The sequence below is a fragment of the Clupea harengus genome, chromosome 5, assembly GCF_900700415.2.
Source record: "Clupea harengus chromosome 5, Ch_v2.0.2, whole genome shotgun sequence".
Taxonomy (NCBI): domain Eukaryota; kingdom Metazoa; phylum Chordata; class Actinopteri; order Clupeiformes; family Clupeidae; genus Clupea; species Clupea harengus.
In genome coordinates, this window is record NC_045156.1 from 30,486,312 (window position 1) to 30,502,534 (window position 16,223).

Below are 16,223 nucleotides of genomic sequence, written 5' to 3' on the forward strand. Positions count from 1 at the left end.
ACACGCAATTAAAGAGTGGATACACTGTTCTGCATCTTGGAGGGATAGGACTTTACTGATTTTGGCATTGTTGCGTAGCTGAAAAATGATGTCTAGTATTGGATGTTAATGAGATGCCATCGAGTGTGGGTAGATGACTGGATAATATCGTCCTCAATTGTTTAGGGCCTACAAGCAATAACCTCAGTTTTATCTGAGTTAAGGAGCAGGAAGCAAGCTTTTATCTTGGGTAACTGTACAATTTCATCAGGTTTCATGGATAGGTAAAGTTGGGTGTGATCAGCATAGCAATGGAAGTGAATGCCACACTGCCTTATGACAGCACCTAAGGGTAGCATGCACAGGACGAAGAGCAAGTCTCCAAGCACAGAGCATTGGGGAACACCATAACTTAGATAATATAAATAAGATGATAATATTTTAAATTAATTTTACTATAATTGTGCAGCCATCACATAAATGAATGAACACATAGCTTTAGCATAGCTCTTCTACTTAGCTTAATGCTAGTAGCCTGCTTGCTACCACTTCCTGCGGTGTCATATTAGCTCTAAGATCGTGGAACTGGGTGGAAACGACGACTGGAGGATAGGCATGTTCCGAAGGATTTCATGTGAAAACACCACTGTTAAACTATAATATAACAGAACTTTTATTTTAGCTCTGAAGTTAGTTGCAGTTGCATGAATTAGCAAATAACTTGATGGAATGCTGGTCTGATGGGTAGGCTGTCTGTGTTTATTCTGTGTGGTCTGTGCAACAGACCAGAAGCACGCACAACACACTACGATGGAGAGAGAGAGAGAAGGAGGGATGGTTAGGAGATATTGTCCATAGTGTAGTGTCTGTTCTGTGTTGGCCTTGTCTTCAAAGGCGGCAATGTTTCCTCAATGTCCCAGCATCACGCCTTACTCCGCTCTCTCACTGTTCTCTGGCTGACCATTTGATGAACGAACGTGGCGTGAATGTCATCCATTCTTGTTGGGGAGGAATTCACACACAGCTACTCAGAAACTATAAGGAAAAACCCATATTCTTCATAGCCAAATAACATCCTCGGTTCTTTCACAAGGTTTTACATGTATTTAGCACAGATAGGCCTTATGGTATGAATAATCCCATTTGATCTAATAATAGCCAGTTGTTTTATGATAGATTGTTGTTGTTATATATATAGGACAGCATCTGAATTATCCTGTAGATCTAATAGAAGGGCAAACTTTTAAGTTTTAATGGGAAAACAATTCGATTTGTATAGAAGTTGTATTTACAATGCAGTAGGCTTCAAAAAAATGTAGTGTTCCGACATTAGACTTACCGGGTAATCTTCTTTGAAAAAGGAGACCGCTTAATATTTAATGTGAGTTTTTCTAAGTATTTTAAACAGTTGAAAGGGTAAATGGCGTTCAAATCTGAGTGGTTGTACTTATGAATAAAAAAAACATAAAGGACAAGATGCATGGGTACCCTTTAAATCGTTATTGAAAAGCGAGGCCAGTGAAGATTCACACCTCTAGTAATATGTCCCCCCTGACTTGGATGTAATTGGATGAACAGAGACCTGTAATTCCTCATGCAATGGGCATAATGATATTCAGACATTCCAGACTTCTTGCTTGAAATGGCTGAAAAACATCTTTTTCATGGTTGTTTTGCCTTCTGCAACTGTTTCTATGGAAACGACATTAACAAACAGATCATGGAAGAAGGTGCAGATGAGGAGAAACATTAATTGACATTAAACCTCATTAATATGTTGACCCAATAAAGTGATCTTTTTTAAACAGCACAGCACCTCTGAATGATCCATAGAGCCCCATGCCCCCATCATGAGGATTTCCAGTCAATTTGATCTCGTATCTCGTCTCCTACTATCATTTCTTTGATAATTTATATATTTTGAGGACCACCCCTGAGTCTACACTGTGGTTACACAAGTAACCTTGAAGACCTTGGCTCATGTCACTCTCTTTTAAAGCTAGATTTGAACCACATGCTTGTGCTTTGAAACATCCACCTATTATCTAAGTTATTTGAGTCCGCCTTCTGTCAGCTGTGCAGTCTACACAAACATATCTAAGCCTCTCCTGCGGGCTCTGAAAAGCCATGACGTTAAAATCCTGCCATTGTTTGGACAGTGAGAAGGAATAGCCAGGGATCAGCCCAGATTTAGGGCGCTGTGTGTCTTAGAGGACTCTTACAGCTAGCCAAACATCAAATCTAATCCCTAACGCTAATGAAAGTGAGCCCTTCCTGTTTTAGTTGGGCTATTGGAAGAGCCTCGCGTGCTGCTTCACAGAGACACAATCTCATTCTCTCCGTCTCACACTCACTCCTAAATCTCTATTGGTCTGTGCCTGTATGGCTGTCTGGCTGTCTCTCTCTCTTGCTCACACTATCTCATTGCCCCCTCATGACTGGATGGAATCCCCTCACAGACAGACAGACAGACAGACAGACAGACAGACAGACAGACAGACAGACAGACAGACAGACAGACAGACAGACAGACAGACAGACAGACAGACAGACAGACAGACAGACAGACAGACAGACAGACAGACAGACAGACAGACAGACAGACAGACAGACCCGTTTGTGGAGTGAGTGTAGGTATAAGCATATTTTTTTATTCAGTCTTGTTTGTTCGTTGTTGTTTGAGTAAAACGTCAAGCAATGGAGTTTAGTTGAGTTTCTTCTGTAACTAAATATTCTGTATCTATGTCTTTTTTTCCCCCTGTATCTCCATTCTAACAGCTAATCCAAGCTCTCTCTTATCCCACTGTCTGTGTGTGTTCTCCACGGGTTCTCTTCAGAATGTGACATTCAGTTACTAAACAGATACACAGAGAACACATGGCTGCACTCATGAAGGGCCCCTTAAACTATTCTGGGGGCCACAGCAGTCATGGATGTGACTTGATCTGTGGTGTGTGTGTGTGTGTGTGTGTGGCCTGCTGCTCACTGGGTGTGTGTGTTCCTGTGTGCTTGTAGGTGTGGTGTTGGTGTGTTTCGAGGGAGACCGAGATGGCTACATTAACCTGGTGGCGTACCCATACGTGGAGAGCGAGGGGCTGGAGCAGCAGCAGGAGGAGCAGGTGGACCGGGAGCGCGAGCGAGACCAACCCCGCCGTAAGCACTCCCGCCGCAGCCTGCACCGCTCCAGCAGCGACAGCCACAAGGAGGACAGGCCGGCCCACGAGAGCGACAGCAGCGACAAGTAAGTTGGGCGGCTTTGTCTGGGAGGAGGAGGAGGAGTCACATGGTGAGCCAAACTGGGTTCTGGGAGGGAATCTGCTTTTGTTTCTGTTGTTTTATAAACTATAACTATAAACCACACCCCGTATATAAACCAAATCAGAGTATTTTATGTCATTTTTACAAAACAACACCCATGTATTGACCACAGTTTTATTCAATGTTCCATCATCCTGTATAGTAAATCTAAATGCCATGTAGTTATGGTGCGAGCGCTACTGGCCATTTCAAAGTTGGATGGGATGGGCATTTCAAAGCAAAAATGCTACACCCCTCTCCTTGCACACACACACACACACACACACACACACACACGTCATTCCCACTCACGGTGAAAACCATGCATTTATAAAGCGTTTATTTAGTGTTATGTTGTTGTGTGGGAATGGACACTAAATGTTTGAGTTGAATCATTAATAGATCCCGTGGCAACCACTGAGTTAACGTGTTCAAGAAGGAGGGGGGGGGGGGGCACTTCACTTCACCCCCGTCATTCACTCCATTGGTATCAGAGTAAGCTTGTGCTCCAGTAATATCCCATTATTTCTCTCATGATTGTCTAATGTCTATGTGAAGCCATTTAACATCATCCACAAGTAGTTGGGATCACTCTGAGGATACACTTCAATTACTGATACTGGGCCAATTACAACATGTCCAACCCGACCACAGGAGGCAACAAGTTCACCAATAAAAGTGTTGTCTCTCTAGAAGTGGGGAAGACATGAGCAGATGTGATGCTAGCATTGATTACCGTTTGAAATAGCCCAACAGTCTCAGAGAATCAGATGAGGGGTTTTGAGGGTCTGATCAATTGGATTAGTAAGCTTTGGTTGATCATTTACTAGTCTTAATTGATACATCCATTATGCCTGTGTCAGCGTCACCAGAATGTCCTACAGGTTTGGGGGGGGGCGGGGGGGGGTGTGGTGTGTGGAAGATCTTGATACATTAACAAAAATGATTAACAGTGATGCCCAATGAAGATGGATGAAAAGCCTTGAAGAATGTTGGTGGATTTTATACTTTTAACGAAATTGGAATCCTATGAATCATCCGTATAGCTGAATACTCCACCACACTCCTTCTCTGCCACAAATGATACAACCCCAAATCAGAAAAGGTTGGGACGGTGTGGAAAATGAAAATAAAAAAAAAGATATTTCATGTTTTGTCTGGTCAACTTAATTTGATGTGTAAGTATACATCCATTCCTGCCATTCAGGCCTGCAACACATTCCCAAAAGTTTGGACGGGGGCAAGTTAGGGGAAGTAATGAGGTAGAATAATTGAATAATGATGTGATTTGAATGTCAACGAGTCATTGTAATCATGATTTGGTACAATAGCAGCGTCCAGGAAAGGCCTAGTCCTTCAGGAGCAAAGATGGGCAAGGGATCGCCAGCTTGCCAACAAATGCCTGAACAAATAATTGAAATGTTTAAAAACAATGTTTCTCAAAGAAAGATGGGAAGGGATTTGGATACGTCACCCTCCACAGTGCATAACATAATTAAAAGATTCAAGGAATCTGGAGGAATTTCAGTGCGTAAAGGGCAAGGGCGCAAGCCTAAGCTGAATAACCGTGATCTCCGATCCCCCAGACGGCACTGCATCAAGAACCGTCATTCATCTAATCACATGAGCTCAGGAAGCTCTTGCCAATGAATATTCCAGTAGCAAAACTGGAGGAATTCCACAAACAAAACCTTATCAGGACTGTACTGAAAAACTTCAAAATCTTTTAGATCCAAATGGTCCATAAACTGCTCCCGTTTTAAGAGCCATAATTTGTGTCCTGTAGACATGATCCAAAATGAAAGACCTGTAAGTCCAGACGTGGGTTGGGACGGATACAGATGTGGTCTGCTAATATATCAACAGTTCTACTTACTGCAGGCCTTAAATGATCTTTTATTGTCTGTTAAAGTTATGCACATATTTGAGTGATTTTAAAAATGTTCTAAACTTTGTGCACATCAGACCTTTTGTATTCTGTAAATTCTTCTTTTGGCCCTCTTGATGGGAGGTGGCTTTTCACAGTTATATTAACTTTAAATATTTACTTTTATAAATGTTTTAAATTATCTGTTATACTGCGTCACTTGCACCAAAAAGGCTTTAATGCCACCAAGAAACACTGAATGAATGACTGTGTTCTTCTGTGTTCCTCTGCCTTAAAGATGAGTACCATGCTCATACGGTCATGTAAAGGCTAATTGTAAGTCTCTCTCTCTCTCTCTCTCTCTTTTTTTTTTCTTTTTCTTTTTCTTTCTTTCTTTCTTTCTTTCTCTCACCAGTTTGCAGGAGTTGAAGAGCCCCCGACTAGAACTGCACATGCACTCCGAGGTGCCATTCCAGATGCTGGATGGGAACAGCGGCCTTAGTTCAGAGAAGATTAGCCACAACCCGTGGAGCCTGCGCTGCCACAAGCAACAGCTGAGCCGCATGCGCTCCGAATCCAAAGATAGCAAGCTCTACAGTATCCTGCTTTCCACTTTCTTTCCCTCATATCATGCATGGGACCTGGGGATTGTGGGGCTTGTGTTTCACAGTGGAAATCATTCTAGGGGTGTTAGGGCTGGATATATAGCTTTGATAAATCTCTTAAATGATCTAAAAGGTACATTTCAAACAAAATACTGCAGTGTTCTAAGTTCAAACGTTTTTTTTTTGTGTGTGTTTTTTTTTTTTTTTTTTTTGCCAGTGTTCTTTGTTTTGTTTGTTTGTTTTTTTGTTTGTTTTTTTTGCCAGTGTTCCTTGGCTGCAATTGATCCAGATGATATCACATGTTTTATGTCTTCACGGGACTGTACTTAGCAGTTTATTATCTTGCTGTTAGTGGTTTCATGCTGGACAGTGTCAAAGGACAACATCCTGAGCCTCTACTGGGATGTCTTTACGTCTGTCCCCTTTCTCTTCACCCTTATTGGTCTTGAACCCTGAAGCCTCCTGAAGCCTTCTGCTCTGTCATGTAGCTGCTGAGACGAGAGATGGCTTACTCTTGCACACACTCCTGCTCTCGGTCATGTAACTGCTGAGACAAGAGATGGGTTACTCTTGCACACACACTCCTGCTCTGTCATGTAACTGCTGAGACGAGAGATGGGTTACTCTTGCACACACACTCCTGCTCTGTCATGTAACTGCTGAGACGAGAGATGGGTTACTCTTGCACACACTCCTGCTCTTGGTCATGTAGCTGCTGAGACGAGAGATGGGTTACTCTGGCACACACTCCTGCTCTGTCATGTAGCTGCTGAGACGAGAGATGGCTTACTCTGGCACACACACTCCTGATCGGCAGGGTTCTTTTATTTTATGATGGCAAAGGAAAGAGGAAACACACTAAAATCATTGACCACCTTGTACTTGTTAACCTTGATCCATCATCGTTTTGACAGGATAAATAGCCAGATCATTTAAAGAATGGCACAGAATCCAGCCTTTCATCCACGTGTTCTCTGTGCTAATGCCTGTGCTGGTCCTTTGCACTGGCCTTTCATGGCGGTTGGCTAGTGGAAACCGGTTCACCTCAGTCAGACATAATGAACTTGAACTTCTAGTCCCAAATTGGGACAGCAGTGCTGGGGGGGGAAACAGACCACCCTTCAGAAGCCACTGCTATTATTGTGTCTATTCTGTAGAGTAAGGAAGCCAAGCATTACAATACAAGAACACTTAAGCCTTCTTGAATGCAGTGAACACACACATCTTATCAATATGGAGCATGAGTTTGCCATATCTGAGTTTTCACATTATTCACATCATTATATATGACTACATCATATGACTCCACATTTAAGGACTTCTGCCTAACTCTTGAAAGAGCTGCCTCACAGAGCTTGACATTAGCTGTTGCCATGGGTAACCAAATTGAGATGATTGGCAACTATTTCATGGCCCCTCAGTGGCATCCACATATTCAATGTATTCTCATGATGTTCATATTAGTAATATAAAACCAATTCAGTGATTACGTCTGAATACCATCGCGGATGCACTGTGCTGTTCTGTGGTGTTACATGGCTCCCCCCCCCAGCTGAGCCAGATGAGGCAAACCAGTCAAAGCCATTTGTATGGGCATGGGGCCGGCACCATGAGTGCATCTGTTTTTAAAGGTACGGGATTACCCATTGTACAATGACTAAAGATAGTCAAGACCTTCAACTCCCCACTCAAGCCAACTGCAAACCATTTAGGCCATTCAGTGTCCTAATGGGGATAGACTTATACAACACATTTCTTACCTTTCAGAACTTGTATCTGAGCCCTACCTGATAATGCTAGCAGCATGGCTTTTAGTGTAGCTGAAGTGATGCATCCAACAGATTTTGAATTCTTCTTTAGAAGTTCTTATTCTGTCTTTTCTTTTAAAGAAGACTATGGAGACTCTACACATCAAGGCCCCTTTTTAAGGCATGAATCCTGACCCTGCTCTTGTCTAGACATTCCCCAGTGGCACCCGGTCATGCATCTAGCGTAGGACTGGACATTGGCCACGCGGGTCATGCTTCCACCGATTTGAAAAGGATCCAGGCCAAGTGTGTTCAAAAGGGGATGGGAATCTATGGCGCTTATGACACACAATCATGAAGCTCAGCAAACTTGTGTTCACATTGTAATTGGTTTAATTATTATTATAGTACACTCACGTATACAGTACCAAACTACACATACAGTCCCATCTCATTCATGTTTTATCATTTTTACAAATTATTAAACTGTAGGTTAATAAAAGAAAAACAAACTGAAATAACAACATATTGACATAAGGCAAAAATAATCAAACAGGAAACGGTTTCATATTTTAGATTTCATAAAGTAGTCGCTGTTTGTCTTGATAACAGCTTTGCATACTATGGGCAATATCTTAACCAGCTTCATTAGACACATAACTGAATATAAAAGCAGCTAATGAATAGCATTTGGTAAGCTTTAGCAACCAAACGCTTGAGCGAAGTGTTTTTCTGAAGCCATCTCAGGATGTGTCGGGGGCCTGAACTCAAAGGTGCCCACAGGGGCTGCCTGAATGAAATTTGTGCTGATTCAAATTAAAAAAAGACAAAATTCCTTGACCGTTGACTCCTCGCAGAATTCCTGTTGTTGGAGAATGTGGTGCATCACTTCAGCTATCCTTGCATCCTGGACCTGAAGATGGGCACGCGTCAGCACGGGGACGACGCGTCCGAGGAGAAGGCCGCACGCCAGATGAAGAAGTGTGAGCAGAGCACCTCTGCAACGCTCGGGGTGCGCGTCTGTGGCATGCAGGTCAGTCACCTTTGACCTCTAGGACCTCCAATGACATTCATTAAGACATGTTTATTACTTGTGATACAATTATGAGATGGAGCCACAGCCCCAGAAGATAAAGAGTTGGCATTGAAACTATGGGATTGGGAGACTCAGGAAGGCCCAAGCTGAGGACTTTTTGACCCATAGTCAGAGTTTTCCTTTCGCCGTCTGGGTGTTAAGGAAGTTTAGATTGAACTCAAGATTAGGGAAGTTTGTAGATGATCTTGGCCAGCTTTTGTAATGATTGGTCCCACACGGTTGAAAAGAGTTTAAAAAAAAAGTGAACAATGAATTGTGTGTGAAGACTCCTGACATCAATGACATATTGTACAATGTCTCTGCATAGTTTCATTTTGGCTTTGCCTGATCTTGCATTTTTTGCAAGGGCTGATACTTGCCAAGTGTCTCGACTGATCAGCTCTAAGATTGATTGAATATGGATGAGTGTTGATCTAAAATATAATATAGGTTGGTTGAAACTTATTAGAATTTGAATGTATATTAGAATTTGAATGTATGTTAGTATGTTTATTCCTGTAGATGTCATTCTGATTATGGATGTGTGTGCACAGAATGTGTAATTATGATGTTGATGTATGAATGATGTCATTATGACAGTCTTACCTTGGCTTAACAGTGCAGTTCGCTAAGTTGATGCGCAGAAGGTTTGTGTCCACCAGTCGTGTTGTGACAAGAAGCGGTCCCACCGCAGTGATTTCTAGCAGGAATTCCCTGAAAGATGCGATTCAATTGTAATAATTGTAAATAACTGTAGGCCCAACATTAAAATAAAAAAAAAGTGAGGTCAACTGGATGCACTTTGACCTCGGGCCTAATTAACTTAAACCAGACTCAAAAATGTCTACTGTTCATTTGAATTGGAATGTAACATTAGGACAGAGAGAATTATCCAATGTAATTATAATGACATACTACATTGAATGGACTGAGGCTTGAGGAACCTAGAGTGGGATGTGTTTGTGCAGCGAAGTAAGCTTATGGATCATACTCATTTTATTGTAGCCTAACTCTTAATAGCTGGGCGTTCCTTTTCAAAATAATAGGCCTACTCTTACAGAGAGAGGACAGACAGACAGACAGACACACACACACACACGTACACACATGCAATGTGTCCCCACCCTGGTGTAGAATTTGAGTCTTTTGTTTCGCCCTAACCTTTAGGGTAATATTACTAACATGGTTAAAATAGATGGGTCCATATTGGCATTCCGTCCCCACACAAAACAGCACAGCACAATATTGACATGTGGAAGCTAATTTTTGCATTATAGAACATTCTAATGACCCAAGTCGGTAGTAATTTAAACAGCATGTGAAATGCAATAGTGTATGGATATAAATGCATTGCAATTAAGAGAAAATGCACTTGGTGCTCTTTTTGAGGGAATTTGACTGTAGTAGTGTGCAAACTCTGTCCATCGGCCTGGGCCTAGAATGTTGGCCAGTGTGTCGTCGTCAGCAGTGGGGGTCTGTGGAAAGGGGATATAATGCACAGAGCGTCAAATCAGTCATGTCAGTCAATCATTTACAGTCAGCAGCCAAATCAGTCATGTTCTTGCTGCACAGAGGTTCATCTCAGAGTGGATATAATGTGCTGCTAAATGTGTACGTTCAGCATTTAGTGTTTTTGGATTTAATGTTGCCTTTTGCACTTTGGGAAAGTGAGTAGATAGGGCAGTGATGTACTCTTCCTGCAGAGGAAGCAGCTCTCTCTCACTAATGGTCCTGACAAAGATCTATTTTCTGCCTGCCTGCCTGCCTGCCTCTGTTTAGCTTGATGCAGTCCTCCCAGCCCTCACCACCTCTTCTCTCTTCCCACAGACAGCATGTAGCCACACCTGTCATCATAGCAGTGAGCCAGGCTCGCATGTGGGCTCAGCAAATCTGCATTTATTAGGACCTCAATGATTGATGAATTTGGGCGCCTATTTATGTATATATACATACGTGTGTGTGTGTGTGTGTGTGTGTGTGTGTGTGTGTGTTTGTGTGTGTGTGTGTGTTTGTGTGTGTGGATGGGGTTGCATTTCAGGAACATTGAATTAAAAACAATCCACACTCAAAGACAAAAGCAGCTCCATCCGTAACAGACTACAAAGGGGCCTGAACATGTGGCAGGCGCTGCGCCTGTTTGAAATGAAATGCGGTTGTGTGTTTCTGTGTCTCTCTTTTGTGCCCCTGCTGTGTGGTCCATTCTCTTCATCCGATGTGCCCCCCCCCCCCCCCCCCCCCCCCCCCCCTCTGTCTCTCCGCAGGTGTACCAGATGGACACGGGCCATTATCTGTGCCTAAACAAGTACTATGGCCGCGGCCTGTCCATCGAGGGCTTCACGGATGCTCTCCGCCAGTTCATGCACAACGGCGCCCAGTTGAGGCGGGACCTGTTCGATCCCATCCTCAGCAAGCTGCGCAGTCTGAAAGCCGTGCTGGAGCGGCAGGCGTCGTACCGCTTCTACTCCAGCTCACTGCTCATCATCTACGAGGGCAAGGGGCCGGAGGCGGAGGTCTGGACCAAAGCAGAACTCATGGCCAATGACAAGGATATAGGTCAAGGCCTGTTGCTTCCCCACAACCCACAGGGACCCCCTCAACAACCCTTGGCGGCGGCGGCTCCCGGTGCCCACCCAGCTGTAGACCTCCTCCTCCCACCTCCACAGGAGCCCCCCGTCCCCCTCCCCGTCCCCCCCCTCCTTCACCCCCTCTCAGGGGAGAGCCAAGCCCATCCGCAGCCTCCCAGTGTGGACGTCCGCATGATAGATTTTGCCCACAGCACCTTTAAAGGCTTCCGAGATGATCAGACAGTGCATGACGGGCCTGATCGGGGCTATGTGTTTGGACTAGAAAGCCTCATCAAGGTCCTGGAGGCCATCAGGGAAGAGAACAAGTAACTGACATAACCAGCCCTCTACACTTGATTAACTGTTTTTTGTTTTTGGTTTTTAACTTTCCCTCTTGCATTCTGTCCTCACTCCCCCCTCCGTCTGTCCGACCTCAACTTCATTTGACTCTTCAACAAAGCCTATCCCTGATATTACCTTAAAGAGAACTGGACAGAGCTAAGAGACATCTGTGAGAAGTAAAAGCACATAGAAAATAGGGAGAAGCCGCTTTGCATGGATGCAAACAAACAGACAGACAGACAGACAGACAGACTGACAGACTGTAGAGGGCTCTCCATCACAAGTGAGGAGGACCCTGCTGCTCGTCTCCGATGCAGTCCCCACTCCCCCCATGGACACGAGCCGCTTTGGCCCACTGTGTGAAGAGGGCATGTCGCCACCATGTGGCCAAGCCGTAGTATTGTAAAGCAGGCGTGTATTTGCCAGACAGCCACAGCTCAGGGGCTAGTCCAGGGTCAGGCCCTGCCGCTACACTGTGGGGTTGCTTATGCAGGGACAAAGTCTGTGTGTGTTCACACTTACAGGCAGTTCGATTGGATGGCTGTGGGTGTCCTACTAAAAAAAAATCATCCTCTATAGCAGTATTACCAAGCAGGGCAAGGCAGTGGAACAGTGTCCCTGTGATGTGTGTGTGTGTGTGTGTGGGGGGGGGGGGGGGGGGTTGTATTGTAAAGGGAGTTTTGAGGTAACCAGGTTCCTTTATATGAAACCAAAAGAAGGTGAACCCACCCTACCACTTCATGGACTGAGTGCAAATGACCCCACAGCCTGTCTGTTTGGGAATTGCATATAAACAGGTCATTTATTTATTTTAATGTTGCTTTATAGTAGCCATCTTATCCAGCTCCATTTTAATGCTGTCATTTGCATTTGTTGTCGTTTACTTTTCCAGTCTAGCCTGTTCTTCTGGAGACAGCCATCTTTTTCTTTTCATTGTTTTTGGTTTGAAACGCCCTTGTGTAATTGTAGTGGATGTTCCATTAGGTATGTGTAGGGGGCCGTGTGTGGACACACCTGAAGCTGTTTCTTCTGATCGCTCTCCCTTGTGTTACAAAAGCCTTTTTTTTTTTTTGTCAAATCCAAAGAGAAAGTACTCCTCATACCATTTGCACTGTAAAACATTGGAAGGCATGATTTAATTTATTTTATTTTTTTCATCAATTTTGTTATTTTTGTGGTTGGGGGTTATTGCTTAGGGACTGTCTATAAATGAATCACACTAATTTCACAGTGTCCTTGTCCTCCATCAGCACATGTAGCAAGATGTACAGAAAAGAAACGTAGAGAACCTAACTCCACCTCCTCGTCCCGAACAACTGTTTTGCCTGCGTTTCCTGTCCTCACTAATTTTGGGATGTTTCCCCTGTTGTGACACTCATGTAGGATGTCTTCTGTGTAAAAGAAACCCATTATACACTGTATTCATTGATACTGTTGGTGTAGAAAGAAGTGGACTCATTAATGTCCTACCCCTACCCCTAGCACGGAACAGTCCAGAAGTGGTTTACAGTGGCCATACGGATTCCCTCAGAGCACTCTGTGAGAGGACGTCTGTCTGTCTGTCTGTCTGTCTGTCTGTCTGTACTCGGGTTAGCTGGGTGTGCACCTATAGTCAACATACAGGGGCTAGTCCACAGGGTTCTTGCAGTTGACTTGCTCTATATATGACAGTACTGCACTGCAACTGTTCAAGAAGTGCTGTTCATTTGCACTGATCATAGTGGATCAATAAATGGATCTGGACAGCAGCTGCTGTTGTATCCGAGTCCACAGAAAGCAAACGTTTCCTTTCTGTGGCTAGTTCTGACCCTATTTATTGAAGATATGCTCACCTTTTAACTTGTATGAAGACACAAACATATTATGGCGCAGTGACAGATTATTTATCAGTTAGCAAGCTGGTTATTCAAATGCAATTTGGCACTACTAGATGATGTTGTTATAAAGTACGTTTCATCAGGTGGAAGTTGATGGTTAAGCCAACTGCAAAGCTCCTTTTGGTGCCCCCCAGAGTCTGATTTTGATTAGGTACTTGTTTGGTTCAGGATGAGTTTTTTTGTTTTCTTTTGTTCTTTTGTTTTAGCAGTCAGTTTGTATGAAAAGAGAGAAAGACAAAAAAAAAAGATGTTGAAGTGAACAGATGTGCCAGAGACATAGATAGTCCAGCGATGGGGTTGAAGGGAAATGAGTCCACATGTTCAAGGATTAAGATGAAGAGAAAAAAGGCCTCGTCTGTGGTAGATGTTTATCTTTCCAGAGAAGTGAGATATATTTACCTGTAGAGAAATACTATTACCCATCCCCCAAAAGAGTTTCCTTTTGTTGTTGCATGGATGGATATTTTTTTAAGAAAAACCTATATATAATATGACATCTTTATGACAACTTTGAATGTGAGCTATAAAACATTTATTTAAGAAATGATACTGTTGATTGTCATTATTTCTATAATAAGGGGCCATGCTTTTGGTTTATTTCAAGTTCTCATGTATAAGCTGTGAGAGAACTATGCCACTGCCAACTTCCTATCACTTATAGCTCAGACATGAGCATGTCTTCAGGTGTGGCTAAGCAGGTCACACAACAGCTCTGTCCACGTCACACAACAGCTCTGTCCACGTCACACAACAGACCAATAGATGAAGAATGTTGAGTCATGGCATGCTCAGTTTCACGCTCAGTGTTAAGGGCAATGATCTGGTGTTAGGCTGAAACTGAACCTGGCCTTTTAAAATTCCCTGCATTTCAAATATTAAGTGATAAAAGGTTGTCCATCTGGCATCTGTCTGTTTATTTCCCCGCAGTTACCACCAACATGATTGTATGGTTTCATGAGTAATGAACGGTGGAGAAACTTTAGTTGAGGGCATGTTACAGAGGAAAAAAGGCCTTTCTTTGCATCTTCAGTTAGTGACCTGGATCAAGCGGGTTATTCACACGTGCCATTCCTAGGTTTCATTATCATAGTTAGGAAACCTTTTCCATCCCACTGAAAAGAAACGCTGCCAGCATCTATCCCCATCTCTCAAGAGGCTGGCGTGTCTGGTGTGAGACTATCCTCCTGCAGTCGTGCAGCCAGGCCTCCTTGATCTTCCTTTCCTGGTTAAAGCCTGTGCACGTTTTCTTGAATGGTGTGGTACAAACCTTTGGGAGAAATCTTCAGATTTTTGGCAGTTTATTTTATGGAATAGCTTTAATTTCTGAAAACAACAATAGACTCATGAGTTTCTGAAGAAAGGTCTTTCTGTCAGGCCATTTTAGATCGTAATTGATCAAATACTGATGCCCCAAATACTCAGGTAGTCCAAAGAATGCTTTATTCACCAAAATAATGGTTGAAGATTATTTAGGATGAACTAAGGTAATGCACCATTGGAACACAGGAACAATGGTTGATGAAAATGGGCATTTTATAGTAATACATGTTGTTTTTTTTGCCGTTTTCAACCCTTAAAATGCTGATTTTTTTTTTCAGTTTGGTAATTATAAATATTAACACCAGCATTTATATGTTTCATCACAGTGTAGTCATCATTTAGTTTACAACTCAAAAACGCGTTGATGTGTGCAGTACCTATGAAAAAGCAGTTTGGCTTTATGTAACCAATTATACCAGGTCATTTCTTGTTTCATTTTTCAGGAGAAAATCATATGTAGTTGCCTACTCTTTTTAAAAGATGACTTAAAACAACTGCAATTTCAGTTCAATTGACAATTTACATGGTCTTAAGGTGCTTAATTTAAATGTTATTCTAATAAAACACATTTTATGACTATAATTTAAAAACAATTTCTATTTATACTTCAGCCTTCAATCCACTGTTTTGCTTGTAATTACTAAGTAATTTGATAGACTAAATCTTTACTCTACAATGGTACAGATGTGAAACTGTTTCAGATAAGTTCTTGCCATAGTAATAAATAGTTGTATTTACATCAAGCCTTTCAGACTGATAAAATCCAGATAACAGACTGATAAAATCCAGAAAAACTCCTAAAGAAAAAAATATGTGTTTAAATAAAAAATCAACTAAACAAATATACACCTTAAATACAAAGAACAATTCAATATTCCATTAGGAAACTGGAAAGGCAAGTCTAAATGTGTTTCGTAACGGCAGTTGAAGGCACTCAGAAACAATGCAGATCTAACACAATGGGGAGGAGGGTGCTCCAGGCTTTAGGGGCCAAAACTACAGTAGCAGTATAGTAGAAGTATACTTCAGTCTGGGGTCTGGAACAGCAGTTCTTTGAAAGCTATGTTGTGCTTTGTAAGGCAATCCAAAAAATTATTGAAAATAAACTTAAAGCATTTAAAGAATTATAATCTGGAGCCAAACTGCAAGCCAGTTTAGAAAGGCTAAAATAGGAGAGATCAAATCAGATTTCTGAGCCGGTCGAAAAGCCTGTCTTTTCTGCACCATCTGAAAATTACCAATGCAATCTTGATGATTTAAGGTAGTTAACAGGTCATAACGATAGTCAAGTCGTTCATGATAAAAGCATGAATGTGTCATTTTTCCCTGCCATTATGATCTTTGAAATGTTCCTAGCAAAAGCAGGATTGGCTCAGTGAGACATGTGTCTTGTGTGTTCAAATGTTTATGTTATACAGCCCTAAAGGGTCGAAAGTATGTCAACTTTGTTCATACAGTAGTATGCCAACCATATAGACTACTTCGCCAACCTGACGTCATGATTTGGTCAGGTGCTGTCGCGTGGATAGTAAACAGCGGTGAATCCACT

At 42.6% G+C, this 16,223-nt stretch overlaps 1 protein-coding gene across 8 annotated transcripts in view; it reads left to right on the forward strand.

The window, feature by feature from the left end:
* Positions 1 to 13,898, forward strand: part of ip6k1 (inositol hexakisphosphate kinase 1) — a 40,051-nt gene extending 26,153 nt beyond the window's left edge. For all 8 annotated transcript variants that reach the window (XM_031568524.2, XM_031568525.2, XM_031568522.2 and 5 more), the window contains 4 exons: positions 2,995 to 3,220; positions 5,559 to 5,740; positions 8,354 to 8,529; positions 10,833 to 13,898. In XM_031568524.2, the coding sequence (XP_031424384.1) occupies positions 2,995 to 3,220; positions 5,559 to 5,740; positions 8,354 to 8,529; positions 10,833 to 11,465 (1,217 nt within the window). In that variant the 3' untranslated portion in view covers positions 11,466 to 13,898. The remainder of the gene's footprint in view (positions 1 to 2,994; positions 3,221 to 5,558; positions 5,741 to 8,353; positions 8,530 to 10,832) is intronic.
* Positions 13,899 to 16,223: the final 2,325 nt, after the last annotated feature.